Source organism: Notolepis coatsorum (genome assembly GCF_963971535.1).
Source record: "Notolepis coatsorum genome assembly, chromosome: 13".
NCBI classification, from domain to species: Eukaryota; Metazoa; Chordata; class Actinopteri; order Aulopiformes; family Paralepididae; genus Notolepis; species Notolepis coatsorum.
In genome coordinates, this window is record NC_140177.1 from 125,179,664 (window position 1) to 125,207,182 (window position 27,519).

The window sequence follows — 27,519 nt, forward strand, 5'->3', positions numbered from 1 at the left end:
AAATTACTATTTTCACGGCTCCAGACCTAGCCATCTATTGGCAATGAAAATACGCTCAAATGATCATTTCTCAGATATCCCCTCGATTAGGACGAGCCAGGGTGCAGTCACTACTGATTCGAAAAAGATCAATGACACTTTTAAAGAGTTTTACTCACAGTTATATAGCTCAGAGGGTAATCTGGATGACTCTAGATTTGAATCGTTCATTGGCGGGCTTGAGATACCCCACATTTCTGAGGAAGAGGCCAAGGAACTGGGGAGACCGATTACTCTCGTAGAATTGAGGGAGACTATTGTTGAAATGCAGAGGGGTAAGGCGCCAGGCTGGGATGGTATTCCACCCGAAGTGTATTTAGCTTTCTGGGACCAACTGGGTCCATTGATGCTCGATATGATCAATTACGCTATCGAACAAGGGGAGTTCTCAAGAGATGTCAATATGGCGTTGATTTCTTTACTTCTCAAAAAGGACAAAGATCCCAATGATTGTGGTAGCTATAGACCCTTGAGTCTTCTCGGGGCCGATTTAAAGGTGTTTGCCAAGGTGCTGGCCCGTCGCCTGCAGAGATTTATGTCTGTATTGGTACACTGCGATCAAACTGGTTTTATCCCGGGGCGTCTGGCTGCAGATAATCTTAGGAGGCTGTTGCATGTAATCGATAACAGTAAAGACAATACAACTCCATCCACAGTTCTGTCTTTGGATGCCATGAAGGCGTTTGACAGACTTGAGTGGTCATACCTGTGGAAGGTACTTGAGGTCATGGGTCTTGGGAAGAGTTTTATTCATATGATTAAAGTCCTGTATGCCTCGCCGTCTGCGATGATACTGACAGGCAAAAACTGTTCCACACTCTTTCCAGTCTCCAGATCTTCTAGACAGGGTTGCCCTCTGAGCCCGGGACTGTTCGCGCTTTCCCTCGAACCTTTGGCTCAATTTATTAGGCAATCGGAGGACATCGTCCCCATAATGGTCAACAATACTCCACACAAAATTGCTCTCTATGCGGATGACCTGCTGATTTTCATGGACGACCCCTCCCGGTCGGCCACAAAATTATTGAGGATAATCGACGACTTTGGTAAATTGTCAGGTTTTAAGATTAACTGGAACAAATCAGCCTGCCTACCTCTTAATGAACTGGCCAAGGCGGTACGACTACCAGCTGATATCCCCATAGTAGAACATTTTAAATACCTGGGCATAGAGATATTCCCCACGCTGAACCAAACTACTAAGTACAACTTCACGGGTACTTATGATAAAATACGCCAGGATCTAGACAGGTGGTCGTCCCTTCCTAACTCCTTACAAGCCCGGGCTTCCATAATCAAAATGAACATCCTGCCTAGGATAAATTTTATTAGCTCAATGCTCCCCCTGCCCCCTCCAATAGACCACTGGCGCAAGGTACAATCGATGGTATCTAAGTTTGTCTGGAATAACAAACGCCCGAGAATCAAAAGGGCTACTACTCAACGTAGGAAACAAGATGGGGGCCTCGCAATCCCTGATTTTAAACTTTATTTCTGGTCCTTTTCACTGAGACCTCTGATGTGCTGGCTAGACCCTGTAGAGGCTGTATCGTGGCGCTCCTTAGAAGCGGCGGCGGTGTCTCCGCTAAGATTGCAGGATGTAGTGTACTCCACTGTCTCTATTGCGAAATGCCGGCTGAGGTATGGACCGATCATAACTCACGTGATCCAAACGTGGCGTAATGTACAGAGGTCGTGTGGGGTTAAATGCCCTTGGCACCTGGACTCTCCAATTTTTAATAACCAGCAATTACTTGTTGGACACAAGCCGGTTAATATTCCTCAATGGCAAAGGAGGGGAGTGCATACTCTGGAGGATATTTATGATAAGAACGGCCTCCGTGCGTTTCAGGACTTAAGAGAATTTTATGATCTTCCCGGCGAGTCCTTCTTTCTTTACCTTCAACTAAGGTCAGCACTGAGGGCGCATGGCGTACCGTGGGCTCAAGCTTTGCAACCACACCCCTTCCTCAGGCTCATAGTGGACAGAACGACATCCAGAGGGTTTGTCTCAGACTTTTATACGCTCTTAATTCAATCCACGTATAAAAATTTATCATTGGATACAATCTGGCGTGTGGATATCCCGGAGTTGGACCCCGAGTTTGACTGGGATGATGTTTGGGCAAATGTGGCATTATCTTCCCGCAACCCCAATCACCAGCAAATTAATTTTAATTATATTCATAGGACCTATCTTACACCTAGGAAGCTATTTGCTATGGGACTGATAACCGACTCTCGGTGCACTTTGTGCTCTCAAAAGGCCACTGGCACTTATATGCATATGTATTGGGATTGCCCACCAGTGGCCCGTTTCTGGAGGTCAATAACGGACAAACTTTCAGATCTGTGTGGCTTAACTATCCCATTCACAGCTGTTACGCTACTCCTGAACGATATAACGACACTACCCGCGTCCGTACAACTGAAAAGGGTTGTCCTAGCGGGCGTCACAGCAGCGAAGAAGCTTATAGCAATGAGATGGAAGGAGCCTGAGAAGCTGACAATGATCAACTGGTCCCTAACTCTATTGGATGTGATTTATCTTGAGATATCCACGGCTCGGGTGATTGGGGTAGGGCAGGCTGGCATTGACCTGTGGTTCGCAGCAGCTGAGAAGGTAAAGACCGCCGTGTGCGGCTGAGCGGGGTTGGGGCGCTTGATCGGGGGGGTCCGGCGGTCTCTGGGGAGGGGGAGGAGGAAATGTCTTGTCTGTCTTGGTTTTTGTCTTGTCCTTCTTAACTTTGGCTGGGGGGATTTTAGGGGGGGTTGGTATTTAGCTATTCTGCGCTATATGTCAATTCACATGCCATCTCCCCAAGGGACTAATATTGGCAGACTGATTGACCTGTCAACCAACTTGGAAGAGGAATTTCTTTCTTCTTACACTTTACCGTCTGCGAGTTTGGCAGTCTTGAACATGTGTAAGGGACCTAGGCTATCTACAGTAAATCTGCGACAACACTCTCATAAACAATCTTTTAAGTCACTCCACTTTGTAAAGGTGGGGAAAGGTTGCCATGTCTTGAAGACCCCTTTTTGTTATTGAAGTAGCCACCTATATTTGATAGGTTGGACGCTGTTTCTTTTTCTTTTTGTCTTATAATTTATTATTCTGTATTATTATTGTTTGTTATTCTCCTGTGAAGTTATGTGTTTTGTTACTGTGGTTATTGTGTTGTCCTGTTTCATGTAATTAATAATAAAAAAATTTGATCAAAAAAAAAAAAATGTTGACATCTAATCTAAATGGATCATTATGATATTATGCATTTATATTTCATTTTCATTTATAGGCTACTGCCTATGAATTTTAGAGCCTAATGGTGGCCTGGAATGAACTAACTACATTATTATCCATGTAATTAACTGTAAAGTTCACGTTAGCTGTTAGATTGCATATTCCATAAATAAACATGCTAAAATTGGCCTGGCTCGTCACGTTTGATTGAAAACGTTATTAACAGATTGCAGAATGGGTACAGTACAGTACAGCTCAATACACACAATTGTTAATGGGATGCAGACCAGAGCAATACTTTCGTCTTGTTTACATCAGGGTCCCCCATTTTCAATTCATCATAACATTTATGACATACACATATACAGTACGTTACTGCGTTCCAACCAACAACTGCTCCACACCAGTCTCCGTAAATGTTCCGTTATAAAAATAAAATACCATTTCAATACACAACAAGTGAAAGGAAATTAGCTAACGTTGATTCGCCCAACGTTAACGCTTTGCTAACTTACATGCTGCGTATTTCAAAACACTGCGGTGAAAACAGAGTCCGGTAAACACAAGTTTGTAATTCCAATAGTGTATTCTGCCTGGGCTGTTACTTGACTATTTCGATTATTGAAGTGGTATTTTTAAAACTAACATTTACGGAGACCCCGTAGTGTCGAGCCAGGCTGAGACACGTTAGATCCATTAGCTCACCTTGCATGTGGCTCGAAAGTGCACTCTCCCCCATCGTAAAAATCTTCAAGTCCTTTCTGCATATTTTGCAGACGGCTACTCGAGCATGTTCTCCTCTTTTCAACCATGACTTATATTTGATATTTTCGAGCCAGAGCTCATTGAAACGGCAGCCTCCCGGCATTTTTGGCCACACACACGCGCGCGCTGTTCTCAGATGGCACAGCTAAAAACACTACGGGTCGAGGCGAGCCACATTTCATTTTGCGTGAAAGGCGATTGCAAAATAAGCTCACTCGAATCGCTCCGACTTATTTTATTTCTTTGTCTAAACAAACCAAACTATTCAGTCAGATAGCGATTTATTATTAAAGTATAAAGTGCAATTACAATTTCAGTAATTTTCCAGCACTTTATACACAATTCAAGCACATTTAAAACCTTGAAAACAGCACATTGAAATACAAGCATTTTCAAGGAATTCCAGCACCCGTACGAACCCTGTAAAATCTATTGCTATTGGCAATGGTAAGACTAGAATAAGTTACATTAACTTAATGTTACTGTCTCGGGAAAGTCTCGCATAGCACAATGGCGGACTTTCCGGAAGTAAAAAAGCAAATGAGAGCTTCCGATTGGTCATTTCCTTTCTTTCCCTTGAAACCAGTCACGTCACTCTACTGTGATTGGACCGTTGGCTTGAGTGCAATGTGGGACTTTTTGAACGATTAGCAGCGGAGAGAAAAAAGCACGACTGAGGTTGTAATCTTCACTCGCACACTGTGCGAGTAATTGATTTTTCCGGTTCGCGCACACATATTCTTAGGGGCAAATGCGAGTAAAATGGTCGCACTGTAGAGCCCTGCACATAGAGACCAAGCACCCTGCATTAAAAGACAAGCCCTTGGAATCTTTTGAAAGAAAAGAAAACTTGAACATGAAGGACAGAAGCAATTATTGAGTCACAATTTCAACAAAAAAATTTGTCTGCACTGAAAGCATCATTCCTAGTGTCTGCGCTGAAAGCTTCATTCTTAGTGGCACTTCCACTGTCTACCATCAGCCCCAGACGGGGCCGTCTGGTTGCAGGGAAACAAGGTCAGGGCTCCCACTGATCCTGCATTATGGCGAGTAGATATTGGTGTGATAATGGTTTAATTGTTATTTAAATAGGATTTTATAAAAGGTGTATTGGTTTCATTTACATTCATTTTTTTGTTATACCCCCCCGGGCCGTGGAAAAATTGTCCGGCATGAAAATGGACTTTTTGTCTCGTTTTTACCCAACTGAGCATATTCCTTCAATGCTCTCTCTCTCTCTCTCTCAATTTGCCGTCTCTGAAATTGACATGGCGGGTGGGGGTTTGGGGAGGACAAAAAGAAGAGGACAGTATTGTGTGTGTTCAGCAAGGGAGGGAACATTACTTTATATGATGTACGGAGAAAATAAGAGAAAAAGAGAAAAAATAAATCAATGCATGGGAAAGACTGCTAACTTTTCTCTCTCCATACATCATAAAAAGTGGTTATGTTCCCTCCCTTGCTGAACACACACAATACTTTCCTCTTCTTTTTTGTCCAGCCGCCATGTAAATTTTCAGAGACGGCAAATTGAGTGGAAAAAAAACATTTATGTTTCCCTGGAAAAGTAGCGACAGAGTCTGAACGGAAAAGGCGTGTCTCACGCAGCTCACCGAGTTCCCGCTCATATTGGCAATCTCCTTCAATTTGCCAAACACGCCCCCCGCCGTCAGACTGGCAGGCTGGAACATGGTGCGCTGGTTGCTACGGGAACCTTCCGCCACCAGGCCCAGATCCCCCTTCTCCTGCGCCTCCGCCTTGATCTTGTCCAGCTGTCGCCCTGGCAACAATAAAGAGAGACGGTGAATGATGACGGGGGGGGGGTGCTGTGAGAGGGGGGGGGGGGGTTGAGACGGTAAATGTTTCAAGTTTTGTTTTTATTTGTCACGTATAACGTACATGTAATTTACAGTGGAATGCTTGGTTCTGTATGAGCCCCTGAGAATGTGCTTCATACAGTAAAAAAGTAGTAAAAGAGGGATAACACTATACACAATATACAATATACAAGCTAAAGTACAACCTAAGTACAATCTAAGTACAGTGAGTAAAAATGCAGACAATGAGGTACAAATGCAGACAATGAGGTACAAAACTTTAAGGCAAGGTGCAAATGCAAATGAGGTATGAATGTAGTGCAAATCTCTTTAATAAATAGATAAATATAAGGTAGTGTTAAAGTGTCTCAAGTGAGTGTTAAGGTGAGTGTGTGCATGTGAATGACGGGGGGGTGAGAGGGAGACGGGTTGAGATGGTAAATGACGGGGGGGGTGAGAGGGAGACAGGTTGAGATGGTGAATGACGGGGGGGTGAGAGGGAGACGGGTTGAGATGGTAAATGACGGGGGGGTGAGAGGGAGACGGGTTGAGATGGTAAATGACGGGGGGTGAGAGGGAGACAGGTTGAGATGGTAAATGACGGGGGGGGGGTGAGAGGGAGACGGGTTGAGATGGTAAATGACGGGGGGGTGAGAGGGAGACGGGTTGAGATGGTGAATGACGGGGGGGTGAGAGGGAGACGGGTTGAGATGGTGAATGACGGGGGGGTGAGAGGGAGACGGGTTGAGATGGTAAATGACGGGGGGGTGAGAGGGAGACGGGTTGAGATGGTAAATGACGGGGGGGTGAGAGGGAGACAGATTGAGATGGTAAATGACAAGGGGGGGGGGGGTGAGAGGGAGACGGGTTGAGATGGTAAATGACGGGGGGGTGAGAGGGAGACGGGTTGAGATGGTAAATGACGGGGGGTGAGAGGGAGACGGGTTGAGATGGTAAATGACGGGGGGGGGGTGAGAGGGAGACGGGTTGAGATGGTAAATGACGGGGGGGGTGAGAGGGAGACAGGTTGAGATGGTAAATGACGGGGGGGGGTGAGAGGGAGACGGGTTGAGATGGTAAATGACGGGGGGGTGAGAGGGAGACGGGTTGAGATGGTGAATGACGGGGGGTGAGAGGGAGACAGGTTGAGATGGTAAATGACGGGGGGGGGGGTGAGAGGGAGACGGGTTGAGATGGTAAATGACGGGGGGGTGAGAGGGAGACGGGTTGAGATGGTGAATGACGGGGGGGGGGGGTGAGAGGGAGACGGGTTGAGATGGTAAATGACGGGGGGGTGAGAGGGAGACAGGTTGAGATGGTGAATGACGGGGGGGTGAGAGGGAGACGGGTTGAGATGGTGAATGACGGGGGGGTGAGAGGGAGACAGGTTGAGATGGTAAATGACGGGGGGGTGAGAGGGAGACGGGTTGAGATGGTAAATGACGGGGGGGTGAGAGGGAGACAGGTTGAGATGGTAAATGACGGGGGGTGAGAGGGAGACGGGTTGAGATGGTAAATGACGGGGGGGGGGTGAGAGGGAGACAGGTTGAGATGGTAAATGACGGGGGGTGGGGGGTGAGAGGGAGACAGGTTGAGATGGTAAATGACGGGGGGGTGAGAGGGAGACGGGTTGAGATGGTAAATGACGGGGGGGTGAGAGGGAGACGGGTTGAGATGGTAAATGACGGGGGGGGTGAGAGGGAGACGGGTTGAGATGGTAAATGACGGGGGGGTGAGAGGGAGACAGATTGAGATGGTAAATGACGGGGGGGGGGTGAGAGGGAGACAGATTGAGATGGTAAATGACGGGGGGGTGAGTTGAGATGGTAAATGACGGGGGGGGTGAGTTGAGATGGTAAATGACGGGGGGGGGGTGAGAGGGAGCAATTAGGCGCTGGTGAAGGTCTGTGCGAGTGCCAGTGTAAGAGAATGTGTGTGTGTGTGTGTGTGTGTGCGCGTGGGGGCCTCGCTCTCTGTATCCGTGTTACCCGTTGCCTGGGCGACAGCCTTCATCAGCACCGTCTCGCCCACGCCCAGCTCGATGCCCAGGTACGCAGGCCCCAGCTGGTTCAGACACAGGTACACACAGCACAGCAGGTCGTCTGGAGAGAGAGAACACACACAGGGATCAACACAGGTATACCTGCACACACACACACACACGTGTTGTAGTTTTCCAAGGTCAACCCTTTTTTTTTTTATCCCGTAGTGTTTTTGAAACTGCCATCCATGCCTTTATGACCTTTCGCCTTGACTATTGTAATGCCTTATATGTTGGCGTCAGTCAAGCCTTCCTCTCTCGTTTGCAGCTAGTTCAGAACGCCGCTGCCCGTCTGCTAACGGGAACACGTAAGCGGGAGCGCATTTCCCCTGTGCTGGCTTCACTCCACTGGTTTCCTGTGCGTTTTAGGATTGATTTGAAAGTTTTACTGTTTGCTTTTAAATGTTTGAACGGCTTGGCACCGGGTTACCTCTCGGACCTGCTGGAACCTTATGTTCCTCCCTCAGGTCCTCTGACCAGCTCCTCTTGGCCGTTCCAAAGTCCAGGCTGAAGCTTAGGGGGGACCGTGCTTACGCTGTGGCAGCCCCAAAGCTCTGGAATGAGCTGCCACTGCATGTTAGGCAGGGCCCCACTCTGCAGGTGTTTAAATCACGCCTCAAAACACATCTATTTGCTCTGGCTTTTGGTTTTTAAACAGTATTTGGGAGACCTGCCCTTTTTATGTGACATATTGTATATGTTTTTATTGTGTGCTTTTATGTTTTTATCTTATGTTGTGGGACTTGTACAGCACTTAGGTCAACTTTGTTGTTTTTAAATGTGCTCTATAAATGGATTGGATTGGATCTCGAGTCCCCAGTGTTTGAGTCCGAGTCCAAGTCTGAGTCACCAAAGAAGAGCCCGAGTCGAGTCCCCATTACCCTAGTCCGAGTCAGAGTCATCAAGGTTGAGTCCACTCCACTCTGGCAGTCAAAGAGCTGACATACAAATAAAAAAAGGTCTACATTAAACATAAATTACACAGGGCGGCTACGTGGCGTAGTGGGCAAGGCGCTCGCCACGAAATCTGGAGACGCTGGGCTCGCCTGTTCGAGCCCAGCGCTCCACATTGCTTTCAGTTTAGCTGGTCGTCCGTACTAATACACATTGGCCGTATTAGGGGGTGGGAAACTGATGGGTGGGGATCGGGCGTTGTGGACAGCGACTCCTACAGGTCGGTTGGTGCGCCTGCGCAGTAGAATCAGGAAGTGTCGGGGGCAGCGTGAGCCTCCCACGCGTTACTCCTCGCCACTGAGAGATCGAGCTGCGCAGGTGAAAAGATGCGACTGCTGTTACCTCAAGTACCGGAGGGGACTTGTGCTATGTATGACTTAGTCCACATTGCAGCCGGCTTGTGGGAGGCAAGAAACAGCGTCCGTGACAGGGGAGGGTTGAATTGGATGATACGAAAATTGGGATGGGAGAAAATATAGAAAATGGGAGAAAAAGTGGATAAAAAAAAAACATAAATGACAGTGACCATTTCAAAGGCACTTTATTTACTTTGCGACACAATAGCCAAGCAAATGCACTAGCCATCAATATCTTATGCCATATGATTAGGGCCTATTAAAAAGATTAATATTTATCAATTAACAAGTCAGAGTCCTCGTCTGCACCTTCCGAGTCCGAATGCAGTCAATGCTCGAGTCCAAGTCCAAGTCAGAGTCATCAGTGCTCAAGTCCAAGTTTGACTTGAGTACTACATCACACACCACCACCATGCCACCACGACGTCACACACCACCACCATGCCACCACGACGTCACACACCACCACCATGCCACCACGACGTCACACACCACCACCATGCCACCACGACGTCACACACCACCACCATGCCACCACGACGTCACACACCACCACCATGCCACCACGACGTCACACACCACCACCATGCCACCACGACGTGCATCATGAGATAAAACCCCTGTTCACCTGGAGAGAGCAGCCAGCTCCCTGTGTAGCTGCACCACCGTGCATCATGAGATAAAACCCCTGTTCACCTGGAGAGAGCAGCCAGCTCCCTGTGTAGCTGCACCACCGTGCATCATGAGATAAAACCCCTGTTCACCTGGAGAGAGCAGCCAGCTCCCTGTGTAGCTGCACCACCGTGCATCATGAGATAAAACCCCTGTTCACCTGGAGAGAGCAGCCAGCTCCCTGTGTAGCTGCACCACCGTGCATCATGAGATAAAACCCCTGTTCACCTGGAGAGAGCAGCCAGCCCCCTGTGTAGCTGCACCACCGTGCATCATGAGATAAAACCCCTGTTCACCTGGAGAGAGCAGCCAGCTCCCTGTGTAGCTGCACCACCGTGCATCATGAGATAAAACCCCTGTTCACCTGGAGAGAGCAGCCAGCTCCCTGTGTAGCTGCACCACCGTGCATCATGAGATAAAACCCCTGTTCACCTGGAGAGAGCAGCCAGCTCCCTGTGTAACTGCACCACCGTGCATCATGAGATAAAACCCCTGTTCACCTGGAGAGAGCAGCCAGCTCCCTGTGTAGCTGCACCACCGTGCATCATGAGATAAAACCCCTGTTCACCTGGAGAGAGCAGCCAGCTCCCTGTGTAGCTGCACCACCGTGCATCATGAGATAAAACCCCTGTTCACCTGGAGAGAGCAGCCAGCTCCCTGTGTAGCTGCACCACCGTGCATCATGAGATAAAACCCCTGTTCACCTGGAGAGAGCAGCCAGCTCCCTGTGTAGCTGCACCACCGTGCATCATGAGATAAAACCCCTGTTCACCTGGAGAGAGCAGCCAGCTCCCTGTGTAGCTGCACCACCGTGCATCATGAGATAAAACCCCTGTTCACCTGGAGAGAGCAGCCAGCTCCCTGTGTAGCTGCACCACCGTGCATCATGAGATAAAACCCCTGTTCACCTGGAGAGAGCAGCCAGCTCCCTGTGTAGCTGCACCACCGTGCATCATGAGATAAAACCCCTGTTCACCTGGAGAGAGCAGCCAGCTCCCTGTGTAGCTGCACCACCGTGCATCATGAGATAAAACCCCTGTTCACCTGGAGAGAGCAGCCAGCTCCCTGTGTAGCTGCACCACCGTGCATCATGAGATAAAACCCCTGTTCACCTGGAGAGAGCAGCCAGCTCCCTGTGTAGCTGCACCACCGTGCATCATGAGATAAAACCCCTGTTCACCTGGAGAGAGCAGCCAGCTCCCTGTGTAGCTGCACCACCGTGCATCATGAGATAAAACCCCTGTTCACCTGGAGAGAGCAGCCAGCTCCCTGTGTAGCTGCACCACCGTGCATCATGAGATAAAACCCCTGTTCACCTGGAGAGAGCAGCCAGCTCCCTGTGTAGCTGCACCACCGTGCATCATGAGATAAAACCCCTGTTCACCTGGAGAGAGCAGCCAGCTCCCTGTGTAGCTGCACCACCGTGCATCATGAGATAAAACCCCTGTTCACCTGGAGAGAGCAGCAGGCTCCCTGTGTAGCTGCACCACCGTGCATCATGAGATAAAACCCCTGTTCACCTGGAGAGAGCAGCCAGCTCCCTGTGTAGCTGCACCACCGTGCATCATGAGATAAAACCCCTGTTCACCTGGAGAGAGCAGCCAGCCCCCTGTGTAGCTGCACCACCGTGCATCATGAGATAAAACCCCTGTTCACCTGGAGAGAGCAGCCAGCTCCCTGTGTAGCTGCACCACCGTGCATCATGAGATAAAACCCCTGTTCACCTGGAGAGAGCAGCCAGCCCCCTGTGTAGCTGCACCACCGTGCATCATGAGATAAAACCCCTGTTCACCTGGAGAGAGCAGCCAGCCCCCTGTGTAGCTGCACCACCGTGCATCATGAGATAAAACCCCTGTTCACCTGGAGAGAGCAGCCAGCTCCCTGTGTAACTGCACCACCGTGCATCATGAGATAAAACCCCTGTTCACCTGGAGAGAGCAGCCAGCCCCCTGTGTAGCTGCACCACCGTGCATCATGAGATAAAACCCCTGTTCACCTGGAGAGAGCAGCCAGCCCCCTGTGTAGCTGCACCACCGTGCATCATGAGATAAAACCCCTGTTCACCTGGAGAGAGCAGCCAGCTCCCTGTGTAGCTGCACCACCGTGCATCATGAGATAAAACCCCTGTTCACCTGGAGAGAGCAGCCAGCTCCCTGTGTAGCTGCACCACCGTGCATCATGAGATAAAACCCCTGTTCACCTGGAGAGAGCAGCCAGCTCCCTGTGTAACTGCACCACCGTGCATCATGAGATAAAACCCCTGTTCACCTGGAGAGAGCAGCCAGCTCCCTGTGTAGCTGCACCACCGTGCATCATGAGATAAAACCCCTGTTCACCTGGAGAGAGCAGCCAGCTCCCTGTGTAGCTGCACCACCGTGCATCATGAGATAAAACCCCTGTTCACCTGGAGAGAGCAGCCAGCTCCCTGTGTAGCTGCACCACCGTGCATCATGAGATAAAACCCCTGTTCACCTGGAGAGAGCAGCCAGCTCCCTGTGTAGCTGCACCACCGTGCATCATGAGATAAAACCCCTGTTCACCTGGAGAGAGCAGCAGCACAGAGCGGAGCAGGTTCGCCAGCGTCTCGATGTTCCGCAGCCTGGAGGAAGAAGAGAGAGTAGAAGTTAACCTGTTCCACCCGACAGGACCGGTACCGGTCCCAAAATGGCATCTGGTCATAAATCAATATTTTTCAGAGTGTTGCATAAATTTTGCGATTTTAATATCAAACGTTTTCAAGTATTAACATCACTAACATGTCACAAAAGCATGTAGAATGTATATTATCATCAATACGTTAGTTTAGCAATAGGTTAAAAGTGCCTTTAGATAGATTTAACTTTTCGATTTTATGAAGTCTAGTCGCGAGGGCGACCATTTTGGAAATTTTGAACCGTGGGAATTGTAGTCTTTTTGTGGCCATTTTGTAGAGGGGGTGCATAGACCACTACACTTCCGCGTTACATTGAAATCGGGGAGGAGATTGCGGGGGGTGCATATGAATGAATGTGGACGAGAGCCGTGATGTAAGTGGTTGCCGATACGGCTGTGGGGGTGCTAGAGACATGATCGAATAGACGTTTATGCGCCTCGCTCTCCTGAACACGGCGTGACCCATAACTAATCGATCAGAACTAAATCGGCAGAGAAAAAGCCCATTTTAAAGCACCTATTCCGCTTGGACATGCGCAGAGTGCCCATGGAGTCTGGACGACGCGAGATGACGCTCGAATGAATGTGGACTGTTCCATCAGAGGGGGGAGCTTCGATGGCCAATGTCCTTTCAGCCGAACAGGATAATGAAAAAATTATCCCACTAAATGGCCAGACGCGTCTTATGGCGACATCTACAATTACCTCATTGAGTCTACAGGTAGACTAATGTTTATATTTAAGTGCAGCGGTCTGTAGCCACTTACATGACCATCGAAGCTCCCCCCTCTGATGGAACAGTCCACATTCATTCGAGCGTCATCTCGCGTCGTCCAGACTCCATGGGCACTCTGCGCATGTCCAAGCGGAATAGGTGCTTTAAAATGGGCTTTTTCTCTGCCGATTTAGTTCTGATCGATTAGTTATGGGTCACGCCGTGTTCAGGAGAGCGAGGCGCATAAACGTCTATTCGATCATGTCTCTAGCACCCCCACAGCCGTATCGGCAACCACTTACATCACGGCTCTCGTCCACATTCATTCATATGCACCCCCCGCAATCTCCTCCCTGATTTCAGAATCCCGGAAGTGTTACGGTGGTCTATAGCTGTCGATCAGCGTTGTAATTTTTCCGAACTACACTTCCTGGAAGATAACTGTTATTATTCGGGATAATAAGCCACAAAAGGTAACGTTTTTGACCAATTTTAAAAGGTTAGTTTCTCTTCCCTATTGTTAACATGTAGGAACAATTAGATCTGAAATTAGTTTCAAAACGGTTGCAGTGTGGGGAAAATTTTAAAGTACAGTAGATTACAGTAGATTACATTATCTGTTCTTATGCATGCCTGGTGATACTAAATCCAAATTGAACTCGGCATTTGAAAGATAATATATGTATATATATATATAAATGTGCGAATTGGCTATAATAAGGTAATTTATAAGCATCATATTCTATATTCTATAATAATATTTCAAATTGCATTGGTCCGGATGGGAGAATTCAGTACTGTATCTACAGAACCTTCGGTTTAATCATCTTCCCTTTATTAATTTCCTTCGATTTTTTTTTACACATGATCTCAAGAGGGTACTGAACGAGATCAGTGGCAGTTTTTTAAGTTGTCATTATTATCATGGTGTTATTCACTGTCAAAGATGCAAAGAAAAATCATAATTCATATTCTCCTTTGTTTCATCACAATTTAAGCAAGCCTAGTAATAGACACAATATTTATGACACTGAATACATTCCCTGAGGTACATAGATGTCCCTAGATACCAAGAATATGCAAATGTACCTTGTAGAAGTGGAGCAATATTCCATTAACCTAGGTATATATTTTAGGCGAAAATATTCCACGGGTGGAACAGGTTAAACACGTTATTTTCTTTTTAGTCTGTCTTCCGTTCACTTGGAGGACAAAATTAGATTTAGATTTAGAGTTTTAGGAGGGTGGGTAAACTAAAGCAGGGATATGGAGTTTTAGGAGGTGGGTAAACTAAAGCAGGGATATGGAGTTTTAGGAGGGTGGGTAAACTAAAGCTGGGATATGGAGTTTTAGGAGGTGGGTAAACTAAAGCGGGATATGGAGTTTTAGGAGGGTGGGTAAACTAAAGCTGGGATATGGAGTTTTAGGAGGTGGGTAAACTAAAGCTGGGATATGGAGTTTTAGGAGGTGGGTAAACTAAAGCTGGGATATGGAGTTTTAGGAGGTGGGTAAACTAAAGCGGGGATATGGAGTTTTAGGAGGTGGGTAAACTAAAGCAGGGATATGGAGTTTTAGGAGGTGGGTAAACTAAAGCGGGGATATGGAGTTTTAGGAGGGTGGGTAAACTAAAGCGGGGATATGGAGTTTTAGGAGGTGGGTAAACTAAAGCGGGGATATGGAGTTTTAGGAGGTGGGTAAACTAAAGCGGGGATATGGAGTTTTAGGAGGTGGGTAAACTAAAGCGGGGATATGGAGTTTTAGGAGGTGGGTAAACTAAAGCGGGGATATGGAGTTTTAGGAGGTGGGTAAACTAAAGCAGGGATATGGAGTTTTAGGAGGTGGGTAAACTAAAGCGGGGATATGGAGTTTTAGGAGGTGGGTAAACTAAAGCAGGGATATGGAGTTTTAGGAGGTGGGTAAACTAAAGCGGGGATATGGAGTTTTAGGAGGTGGGTAAACTAAAGCGGGGATATGGAGTTTTAGGAGGTGGGTAAACTAAAGCGGGATATGGAGTTTTAGGAGGTGGGTAAACTAAAGCGGGGATATGGAGTTTTAGGAGGTGGGTAAACTAAAGCAGGGATATGGAGTTTTAGGAGGTGGGTAAACTAAAGCTGGGATATGGAGTTTTAGGAGGTGGGTAAACTAAAGCGGGATATGGAGTTTTAGGAGGTGGGTAAACTAAAGCTGGGATATGGAGTTTTAGGAGGTGGGTAAACTAAAGCGGGATATGGAGTTTTAGGAGGTGGGTAAACTAAAGCTGGGATATGGAGTTTTAGGAGGTGGGTAAACTAAAGCAGGGATATGGAGTTTTAGGAGGTGGGTAAACTAAAGCGGGGATATGGAGTTTTAGGAGGGTGGGTAAACTAAAGCTGGGATATGGAGTTTTAGGAGGTGGGTAAACTAAAGCTGGGATATGGAGTTTTAGGAGGTGGGTAAACTAAAGCAGGGATATGGAGTTTTAGGAGGGTGGGTAAACTAAAGCGGGATATGGAGTTTTAGGAGGTGGGTAAACTAAAGCGGGATATGGAGTTTTAGGAGGTGGGTAAACTAAAGCAGGGATATGGAGTTTTAGGAGGTGGGTAAACTAAAGCAGGGATATGGAGCTTTAGGAGGGTGGGTAAACTAAAGCGGGGATATGGAGTTTTAGGAGGGTGGGTAAACTAAAGCGGGATATGGAGTTTTAGGAGGTGGGTAAACTAAAGCTGGGATATGGAGTTTTAGGAGGTGGGTAAACTAAAGCGGGATATGGAGTTTTAGGAGGTGGGTAAACTAAAGCAGGGATATGGAGTTTTAGGAGGTGGGTAAACTAAAGCGGGGATATGGAGTTTTAGGAGGTGGGTAAACTAAAGCTGGGATATGGAGTTTTAGGAGGTGGGTAAACTAAAGCAGGGATATGGAGTTTTAGGAGGTGGGTAAACTAAAGCGGGGATATGGAGTTTTAGGAGGTGGGTAAACTAAAGCTGGGATATGGAGTTTTAGGAGGGTGGGTAAACTAAAGCTGGGATATGGAGTTTTAGGAGGTGGGTAAACTAAAGCTGGATATGGAGTTTTAGGAGGTGGGTAAACTAAAGCAGGGATATGGAGCTTTAGGAGGTGGGTAAACTAAAGCAGGGATATGGAGTTTTAGGAGGTGGGTAAACTAAAGCTGGGATATGGAGTTTTAGGAGGGTGGGTAAACTAAAGCGGGATATGGAGTTTTAGGAGGGTGGGTAAACTAAAGCGGGGATATGGAGTTTTAGGAGGTGGGTAAACTAAAGCAGGGATATGGAGTTTTAGGAGGTGGGTAAACTAAAGCGGGATATGGAGTTTTAGGAGGTGGGTAAACTAAAGAGGGGATATGGAGTTTTAGGAGGGTGGGTAAACTAAAGCTGGGATATGGAGTTTTAGGAGGTGGGTAAACTAAAGCTGGGATATGGAGTTTTAGGAGGGTGGGTAAACTAAAGCTGGGATATGGAGTTTTAGGAGGTGGGTAAACTAAAGCTGGGATATGGAGCTTTAGGAGGTGGGTAAACTAAAGCGGGATATGGAGTTTTAGGAGGTGGGTAAACTAAAGCAGGGATATGGAGTTTTAGGAGGTGGGTAAACTAAAGCAGGGATATGGAGTTTTAGGAGGTGGGTAAACTAAAGCTGGGATATGGAGTTTTAGGAGGTGGGTAAACTAAAGCAGGGATATGGAGTTTTAGGAGGTGGGTAAACTAAAGCGGGATATGGAGTTTTAGGAGGTGGGTAAACTAAAGCTGGGATATGGAGTTTTAGGAGGGTGGGTAAACTAAAGCGGGATATGGAGTTTTAGGAGGGTGGGTAAACTAAAGCGGGGATATGGAGTTTTAGGAGGGTGGGTAAACTAAAGCGGGGATATGGAGTTTTAGGAGGTGGGTAAACTAAAGCAGGGATATGGAGTTTTAGGAGGTGGGTAAACTAAAGCGGGGATATGGAGTTTTAGGAGGTGGGTAAACTAAAGCTGGGATATGGAGTTTTAGGAGGTGGGTAAACTAAAGCGGGGATATGGAGTTTTAGGAGGTGGGTAAACTAAAGCTGGATATGGAGTTTTAGGAGGTGGGTAAACTAAAGCTGGGATATGGAGTTTTAGGAGGTGGGTAAACTAAAGCGGGGATATGGAGTTTTAGGAGGTGGGTAAACTAAAGCGGGGATATGGAGTTTTAGGAGGGTGGGTAAACTAAAGCGGGGATATGGAGTTTTAGGAGGGTGGGTAAACTAAAGCTGGGATATGGAGTTTTAGGAGGTGGGTAAACTAAAGCTGGGATATGGAGTTTTAGGAGGTGGGTAAACTAAAGCTGGGATATGGAGCTTTAGGAGGTGGGTAAACTAAAGCTGGGATATGGAGCTTTAGGAGGTGGGTAAACTAAAGCTGGGATATGGAGCTTTAGGAGGTGGGTAAACTAAAGCTGGGATATGGAGTTTTAGGAGGTGGGTAAACTAAAGCAGGGATATGGAGTTTTAGGAGGTGGGGTAAACTAAAGCGGGGATATGGAGTTTTAGGAGGGTGGGTAAACTAAAGCTGGGATATGGAGCTTTAGGAGGTGGGTAAACTAAAGCTGGGATATGGAGCTTTAGGAGGTGGGTAAACTAAAGCTGGGATATGGAGCTTTAGGAGGTGGGTAAACTAAAGCAGGGATATGGAGTTTTAGGAGGTGGGTAAACTAAAGCGGGATATGGAGTTTTAGGAGGTGGGTAAACTAAAGCGGGGATATGGAGTTTTAGGAGGGTGGGTAAACTAAAGCAGGGATATGGAGTTTTAGGAGGTGGGTAAACTAAAGCGGGGATATGGAGTTTTAGGAGGTGGGTAAACTAAAGCGGGGATATGGAGTTTTAGGAGGGTGGGTAAACTAAAGCGGGATATGGAGTTTTAGGAGGTGGGTAAACTAAAGCAGGGATATGGAGTTTTAGGAGGTGGGTAAACTAAAGCTGGGATATGGAGTTTTAGGAGGGTGGGTAAACTAAAGCGGGGATATGGAGTTTTAGGAGGTGGGTAAACTAAAGCGGGATATGGAGTTTTAGGAGGTGGGTAAACTAAAGCAGGGATATGGAGTTTTAGGAGGTGGGTAAACTAAAGCGGGGATATGGAGTTTTAGGAGGTGGGTAAACTAAAGCAGGGATATGGAGTTTTAGGAGGTGGGTAAACTAAAGCTGGATATGGAGTTTTAGGAGGGTGGGTAAACTAAAGCTGGGATATGGAATTTTAGGAGGGTGGGTAAACTAAAGCGGGGATATGGAGTTTTAGGAGGTGGGTAAACTAAAGCGGGATATGGAGTTTTAGGAGGTGGGTAAACTAAAGCGGGGATATGGAGTTTTAGGAGGTGGGTAAACTAAAGCTGGATATGGAGTTTTAGGAGGTGGGTAAACTAAAGCGGGGATATGGAGTTTTAGGAGGTGGGTAAACTAAAGCAGGGATATGGAGTTTTAGGAGGTGGGTAAACTAAAGCGGGGATATGGAGTTTTAGGAGGTGGGTAAACTAAAGCTGGATATGGAGTTTTAGGAGGGTGGGTAAACTAAAGCTGGGATATGGAATTTTAGGAGGGTGGGTAAACTAAAGCGGGGATATGGAGTTTTAGGAGGGTGGGTAAACTAAAGCGGGGATATGGAGTTTTAGGAGGGTGGGTAAACTAAAGCGGGGATATGGAGTTTTAGGAGGGTGGGTAAACTAAAGCTGGGATATGGAGTTTTAGGAGGTGGGTAAACTAAAGCGGGATATGGAGTTTTAGGAGGGTGGGTAAACTAAAGCGGGGATATGGAGTTTTAGGAGGTGGGTAAACTAAAGCGGGGATATGGAGCTTTAGGAGGTGGGTAAACTAAAGCAGGGATATGGAGTTTTAGGAGGTGGGTAAACTAAAGCTGGGATATGGAGTTTTAGGAGGGTGGGTAAACTAAAGCGGGGATATGGAGTTTTAGGAGGTGGGTAAACTAAAGCGGGGATATGGAGTTTTAGGAGGGTGGGTAAACTAAAGCTGGGATATGGAGTTTTAGGAGGTGGGTAAACTAAAGCGGGATATGGAGTTTTAGGAGGGTGGGTAAACTAAAGCGGGATATGGAGTTTTAGGAGGGTGGGTAAACTAAAGCGGGATATGGAGTTTTAGGAGGGTGGGTAAACTAAAGCGGGATATGGAGTTTTAGGAGGTGGGTAAACTAAAGCGGGATATGGAGTTTTAGGAGGTGGGTAAACTAAAGCTGGGATATGGAGTTTTAGGAGGTGGGTAAACTAAAGCGGGATATGGAGTTTTAGGAGGTGGGTAAACTAAAGCGGGATATGGAGTTTTAGGAGGTGGGTAAACTAAAGCGGGATATGGAGTTTTAGGAGGTGGGTAAACTAAAGCGGGGATATGGAGTTTTAGGAGGTGGGTAAACTAAAGCGGGGATATGGAGTTTTAGGAGGTGGGTAAACTAAAGCGGGGATATGGAGCTTTAGGAGGTGGGTAAACTAAAGCTGGGATATGGAGTTTTAGGAGGGTGGGTAAACTAAAGCTGGGATATGGAGTTTTAGGAGGGTGGGTAAACTAAAGCGGGGATATGGAGTTTTAGGAGGTGGGTAAACTAAAGCGGGGATATGGAGTTTTAGGAGGTGGGTAAACTAAAGCAGGGATATGGAGTTTTAGGAGGTGGGTAAACTAAAGCTGGATATGGAGTTTTAGGAGGGTGGGTAAACTAAAGCTGGGATATGGAGTTTTAGGAGGTGGGTAAACTAAAGCGGGGATATGGAGTTTTAGGAGGTGGGTAAACTAAAGCTGGATATGGAGTTTTAGGAGGGTGGGTAAACTAAAGCTGGGATATGGAGTTTTAGGAGGGTGGGTAAACTAAAGCTGGGATATGGAGTTTTAGGAGGTGGGTAAACTAAAGCGGGGATATGGAGTTTTAGGAGGGTGGGTAAACTAAAGCTGGGATATGGAGTTTTAGGAGGTGGGTAAACTAAAGCTGGGATATGGAGTTTTAGGAGGTGGGTAAACTAAAGCGGGGATATGGAGTTTTAGGAGGGTGGGTAAACTAAAGCTGGGATATGGAGTTTTAGGAGGTGGGTAAACTAAAGCGGGATATGGAGTTTTAGGAGGGTGGGTAAACTAAAGCGGGATATGGAGTTTTAGGAGGGTGGGTAAACTAAAGCGGGATATGGAGTTTTAGGAGGGTGGGTAAACTAAAGCGGGATATGGAGTTTTAGGAGGTGGGTAAACTAAAGCGGGATATGGAGTTTTAGGAGGTGGGTAAACTAAAGCTGGGATATGGAGTTTTAGGAGGTGGGTAAACTAAAGCGGGATATGGAGTTTTAGGAGGTGGGTAAACTAAAGCTGGGATATGGAGTTTTAGGAGGTGGGTAAACTAAAGCGGGATATGGAGTTTTAGGAGGTGGGTAAACTAAAGCGGGGATATGGAGTTTTAGGAGGTGGGTAAACTAAAGCGGGGATATGGAGTTTTAGGAGGTGGGTAAACTAAAGCGGGGATATGGAGTTTTAGGAGGTGGGTAAACTAAAGCGGGATATGGAGTTTTAGGAGGGTGGGTAAACTAAAGCGGGATATGGAGTTTTAGGAGGTGGGTAAACTAAAGCTGGGATATGGAGTTTTAGGAGGTGGGTAAACTAAAGCGGGGATATGGAGTTTTAGGAGGTGGGTAAACTAAAGCTGGGATATGTTTTTTGTTTTCTTTTACCTGCCAGAGTCCTCTTCGATCTTCTGGAAGGTACGAGCCACGGCCAGATAGGGCACCCTGTGGAGGAGAGCATGGGGCTGTTAGTTAGTGGGGTTTGCACTGATTGAGACATTGAAAAGAGGACTATTATTCAATTGAGCGGAGAGAAGGAGAAAGAGAGAAGGAGGGAGAGGAGGGAGAGGAGAAAGAGAAGGAGAGGAGAAGGAGGGAGGAGAAGGAGAGGAGCGAGAAGAAAGAGAAAGGAGTGAGGAGAGGGAGGGAGAGCAGAAGGAGGGAAAGAAGATGTTGTAGTTGTCGGAGAGATACATTATTTCCACCTGTGCTCAACAATCTAACCACCGTCTGAAGTACTTAGAGAAGAGAGAGAGCAGCCAGAGGGTCGGCTTTCAAGTAGTCATATCAGCACATCCATTAGTTATACCTCCAATCATACCAGCAACACTGAGAATGTCAAGGCTCTGTAAAACACTTGTTGCTTTCATGATTAGGCCATTTGTCACAACATGTTTACAATTTTATAACAAAAATGGAAATATAAGCCGTTGGCTCAAAAAGACAATTATATATTATTACAGTCATTGTTCGTTTGATTGTTTTTTCAAAGCACCCATATTCATAACAGAGGACCCGACCTCAAGGTCGAGAGAGCCTGCGCCGAGGGATTGTAGTAAACCACCCGCTTCAAGGACAGCTTCTTCCCAACCACCATTCGGACCATGAACTCCCCCCCTTCCTTACACTAACCAAGCTCCTGACCTGATGGACTAGACTCTTCCATGTGTTATGTTGTGCTGTGTCGTGCTGTGCTGTATTTATATATTTATTGTGTCATGTTGCGCTGTATCATGTATCCATTGCTGAGAAGGGGGGGGGGGGGTAAATGTATCCATGTTCCAGTTTTATATACTGTAGAGCTCAATACACTCTGTACCGATCACAAATACCACCAACCTGGTTGTGTGGCAATAAAGGAATCTTGTATCTTGTTGTTGAGCTGCATGGAGCTTTTGAGGGACGTGACAAGAGTTTGAAAGGCGGGGCTTACTTCTGTCCACGCGCCCAGCAGGCGTGGTCCACCGGGTGGTAGTTGGGTCTGGACGGGTCGTAGTCGGTCTGGCCGGAGGACTTCTCACTGAGAGGGAGCGTGGTCAGAAAACAGAGGAATTGTTATTTAAAGACACCAGTGGCATGAAATTGGCAGAAGTCGATGACGGGGGTAAGTCATTGGTAAGCAGACAAGACGGATGGTCAGGTTTCCTATAAATGTTTTACGATGAAATGATGATGTCTGTGTTTTTCACGTCTTGGCTGTCTTGTGTATAAACACAATTCAGCACAGCAAATATCTTGGTTTGGCTCTAATGATATGAATACAGACAGTGCATCTCCCAGGTTGTCAGGTTGTGCTGGTGACCAGCTGGGCAGGAGATACACACAGTCTAGCAGTGAACAGGACTGTGTACATTAATAATGTGTTAAATCTATTTGGTAAATAAACTGGTAAATGGTGCATTTATATAGCACTTTTATCCAAAGCGCTTTACAGTTTGTTCCTCACATTTTACCCATTCACTCACACACAGATGGCAGCGGCAACCATGCAAGGTGCCAACCTGCTCATCGGGAGCAGTGAGGGGTTAAGTGCCTTGCTCCAGGGCCCTCATTTATCAATGGTGCGTACGCACAGATCTGTGCGTAACCCGTGCGTACGATCATTTCTAAGCAAAGTGTGGGACTTATCAATTTGAACGTGTGCTTGACTTTGTGCGTATATCTACGCTCAGCTCAGACCGTGCGTACCTGGCGCCCGGCGGTAGAATATGGAGACTGCAGATGCGGAAATAAGCTTCCGTGCATTAGTTCCAACAATGGCGCGTGTTCTGTATGAACCGTAATTCATTATAGTTAATTGTAAAATAGCGACAGTAGTGTAATTATAACGGGCTCACGTGCGAACAAGAGGCTGGCCTGCTTGTTTGGCACGGGGGGGCATACGCAGAACACCCACCTCCAAACACGATTAAATATCGAATAAAAAGCGAAATACTATTATTTTGTTTGTCATGTTTCCAAATAAGATTGGTCACAACTAAATGCTTTCTACTTCAATTTGTTGGTTAGAATAGATGACCTCTGTTGAAACTTCACTGAGACTAAAAGTCTATTTGTGAGCTCCCGCACAGACGTGATAATAATAATAATAATAATAATAATAATAATAGCTTCATTTTATATAGCGCCTTTCAAGAGACCCAATGTCGCTTTACATAGGGGGGAAAAATAACAAAGTAACAAACATATATGATGATGGGATTCAAGTTCGCGTTTTTATTGATCACATAGGCAGGCTATACATAGGCTAAATGGCACGGTCCATTGTGATATTGGAGATGGATCGAGCAATAGAGTGTTACTGTCTGTACCACCCATGTAGCTGTCAAAGCTCCATCACAAATGCAGTTATGTGAATAGAAAGGTTCTTGTATATGCTCTCGTATTATTGTTTATATAGGCGACCTAATACCGACATCAAAATAGATTGTATGCAGGTAGAAACAGCAGGGCTGTACGCTAAGCTTTTTCACTAGGGGCACACTTGCCCCTAAATGAGAAATTTAGGGGCAAAGAATATTTTTTAGGGGCACATTTTTAAATAACTATTTTACCATTATAGTAGGGCTGGGCGATATGGCCTCTAAATGATATCGCGATATTTTGACATTTCCTCTAAAGCACTTAAAAATGCTTGATTTAACCCTTTGATGCATACAGTCACGCCAATATGATGATTATAATAAGTCCCTGCAACATATGTTTGCATTATTAAACCATGAAGATGCTTTAAAAAATAATTTAATGAAAATGTACTAAGAGTAGTCTACTGACACACTAATAAAAAAAATTATTTACATCTAAGACAATTTATATAAAAACTCTTGGGTGCCTTTTACACAGTACTGTGTTTTCTATCCACTTTAGCCAAACACACACACATATATATATATATACACACAAACACACACACACACATGTATATATATATATATATATATATATATATATATATATATATATATACACACTACTGTGAGAAAATAATAATCACACAGACTTAATGATTTTAGAATATTTCAGATAATGAAATTAAATGTTTATATCATCAACTATCCAGTTAGTATTTATACTGTGTGTAACATTTGGCTACTTTAAATCATTGAATGTAGAGAGAGAGAGAGAGAGAGAGAGAGAGAGAGAGAGAGAGAGAGAGAGAGAGAGAGAGAGAGAGAGAGAGACTTCGGGTTTTGATCGTCTAAGCTGCCGTAGGTGATGACGTCACACTCGAATGTAAACAGGAAGAGATGGAGACACACGGAGATGGGAATTGAATGATATACAGAAACGAATAACCAATAAATATGAAGTTATGTTTAAACTTCTGTTGTCAAGCGTTGTCAATATAACCCACCCCCTTTCCTCACGAATGGAACTAGTCTTGTGGAGTCCGCTTTGACCGTTTTCCAGGGTTAGCAGAGATCGCTAGTTAGCTTAGCATAATCCTAATGGAGACCTTGGTTAGAAGCTACCGTTAGCTCATTGCTCGTGTCAATTAAATTGCATGTTATTAAAGGTCCGCGCTGGTCTGTCTAATGAAATTACAACCGCAACATTATATTGCACTGTACAGCCCTGGTTGTAGGCTAATGTTTTACTACAATTTGTATGGATTAATTTAGGAGTGAAATGCGAATGAAGGGTTGAAATCACCACTCGCAAGCTTGCCCCCAGATATTATTTTAAACTTGCACGGACCAAATTAGGGGGCAATTTGCGATCATATCATCGCAGTGTACAGGCCTGAACAGTGGTTAACGGTCTTTATTAGTGTTTGCGCTGCCCTGAGGCAGCAATGGTCTTTAGGAAGTTAATAGATGTCGTCAGCCTGTCGTGTATTTCTCCCAGGAGTTCGCTGGCTTAGTCCACTTTTCCACATTTCATGGGGGTGTTCATTACCATATATGGTTAATTACGGGCGGTGCTATATGCAAATACGTAAAACCGTGCACGAGCGCGGGCGTAGAACAAGTGGCATTTATCAACACGGAGTACTTGCAGGTGTGCACGTACTCCGTGTTGATAAATGCCACTTGTTCTACGCCCGCGCTCGTGCACGGTTTTACGTGTGATAAATCCCGATTTTTCTGTACGTACACACATTCTAAATTCTGTGCTTAAGAACGAAAATAGAACACTTTCTAAGAATTGTTGATAAATGAGGGCCCAGGACACTTCGACACGCTGCCCGGGAGGAGCGGGAATCGAACCTGGAACCTGCGGATTACCAGACGACTGCTCTACCTCGCGATCCACTGTCGCCCCTAATTTGTGATGGGCCTGCTTGATAGAGTGGTGATGTGCTCTCCATTAACTTCTACTACATCAGTTTAATGTTGCATTCAGAGTGCTGCTATATAACTACTGCAGATTGAGCTCTATGGATAATGGAAAAGATTCCATATGAATTGTTGGGGGGGGGGGGGGGGGGGGGGGTTGGTACTGCTTACTTCGTACTGCTTACTTTGCAGCCCGGACGTGTCCCCAAAACGTATTCAAACAAGATACAGAGAAGTTATCGCAACATAGAAGTAACTTCGTAATCAAAATTACATATTTAAGACCTTTTATAGGGCTGGAATTCTGATTGTTAAATGTAGATTATTAAAGCCCCCGCGGGAACCCTGAGTAAGGACTAAAGCAGGAACCCGGAGTAAGGACTAAAGCAGGAACCTGGAGTAAGGACTAAAGCAGGAACCTGGAGTAAGGACTAAAGCAGGAACCCTGAGTAAGGACTAAAGCAGGAACCTGGAGTAAGGACTAAAGCGGGAACCCTGAGTAAGGACTAAAGCAGGAACCTGGAGTAAGGACTAAAGCAGGAACCTGGAGTAAGGACTAAAGCAGGAACCTGGAGTAAGGACTAAAGCAGGAACCTGGAGTAAGGACTAAAGCAGGAACCCAGAGTAAGGGCTAAAGCGGGAACCCTGAGTAAGGACTAAAGCAGGAACCTGGAGTAAGGACTAAAGCAGGAACCCTGAGTAAGGACTAAAGCAGGAACCTGGAGTAAGGACTAAAGCAGGAACCCTGAGTAAGGACTAAAGCAGGAACCTGGAGTAAGGACTAAAGCAGGAACACAGAGTAAGGACTAAAGCAGGAACCTGGAGTAAGGACTAAAGCAGGAACACAGAGTAAGGACTAAAGCAGGAACACAGAGTAAGGACTAAAGCAGGAACCCGGAGTAAGGACTAAAGCAGGAACCTGGAGTAAGGACTAAAGCAGGAACCTGGAGTAAGGACTAAAGCAGGAACCTGGAGTAAGGACTAAAGCAGGAACCTGGAGTAAGGACTAAAGCAGGAACCTGGAGTAAGGACTAAAGCAGGAACCTGGAGTAAGGACTAAAGCAGGAACCTGGAGTAAGGACTAAAGCAGGAACCTGGAGTAAGGACTAAAGCAGGAACCTGGAGTAAGGACTAAAGCAGGAACACAGAGTAAGGACTAAAGCAGGAACACAGAGTAAGGACTAAAGCAGGAACCCGGAGTAAGGACTAAAGCAGGAACCTGGAGTAAGGACTAAAGCAGGAACCTGGAGTAAGGACTAAAGCAGGAACCTGGAGTAAGGACTAAAGCAGGAACCTGGAGTAAGGACTAAAGCAGGAACCTGGAGTAAGGACTAAAGCAGGAACCTGGAGTAAGGACTAAAGCAGGAACCTGGAGTAAGGACTAAAGCAGGAACCTGGAGTAAGGACTAAAGCAGGAACCCGGAGTAAGGACTAAAGCAGGAACCCGGAGTAAGGACTAAAGCAGGAACCCGGAGTAAGGACTAAAGCAGGAACCCAGAGTAAGGACTAAAGCAGGAACCTGGAGTAAGGACTAAAGCAGGAACACAGAGTAAGGACTAAAGCAGGAACCTGGAGTAAGGACTAAAGCAGGAACCCGGAGTAAGGACTAAAGCAGGAACCCGGAGTAAGGACTAAAGCAGGAACCTGGAGTAAGGACTAAAGCAGGAACCTGGAGTAAGGACTAAAGCAGGAACCCGGAGTAAGGACTAAAGCAGGAACCTGGAGTAAGGACTAAAGCAGGAACCTGGAGTAAGGACTAAAGCAGGAACCTGGAGTAAGGACTAAAGCAGGAACCTGGAGTAAGGACTAAAGCAGGAACCTGGAGTAAGGACTAAAGCAGGAACCTGGAGTAAGGACTAAAGCAGGAACCTGGAGTAAGGACTAAAGCAGGAACCTGGAGTAAGGACTAAAGCAGGAACCTGGAGTAAGGACTAAAGCAGGAACACAGAGTAAGGACTAAAGCAGGAACCTGGAGTAAGGACTAAAGCAGGAACACTGAGTAAGGACTAAAGCAGGAACCTGGAGTAAGGACTAAAGCAGGAACCTGGAGTAAGGACTAAAGCAGGAACCTGGAGTAAGGACTAAAGCAGGAACCTGGAGTAAGGACTAAAGCAGGAACCTGGAGTAAGGACTAAAGCAGGAACCTGGAGTAAGGACTAAAGCAGGAACACAGAGTAAGGACTAAAGCAGGAACCTGGAGTAAGGACTAAAGCAGGAA

General features: G+C 46.3%; 1 protein-coding gene across 2 annotated transcripts in view; it reads right to left on the reverse strand.

Annotated features, from left to right (window-relative positions):
• lig1 (ligase I, DNA, ATP-dependent) overlaps window positions 1–27,519 on the reverse strand; it is a 161,744-nt gene that overhangs the window by 93,843 nt on the left and 40,382 nt on the right. For both annotated transcript variants that reach the window (XM_084327323.1, XM_084327322.1), the window contains exons 8-12: window positions 21,956–22,042; window positions 20,911–20,967; window positions 12,429–12,487; window positions 7,854–7,967; window positions 5,662–5,828 (exon numbers count right to left, since the gene is read on the reverse strand). In XM_084327323.1, the coding sequence (XP_084183449.1) occupies window positions 5,662–5,828; window positions 7,854–7,967; window positions 12,429–12,487; window positions 20,911–20,967; window positions 21,956–22,042 (484 nt within the window). The remainder of the gene's footprint in view (window positions 1–5,661; window positions 5,829–7,853; window positions 7,968–12,428; window positions 12,488–20,910; window positions 20,968–21,955; window positions 22,043–27,519) is intronic.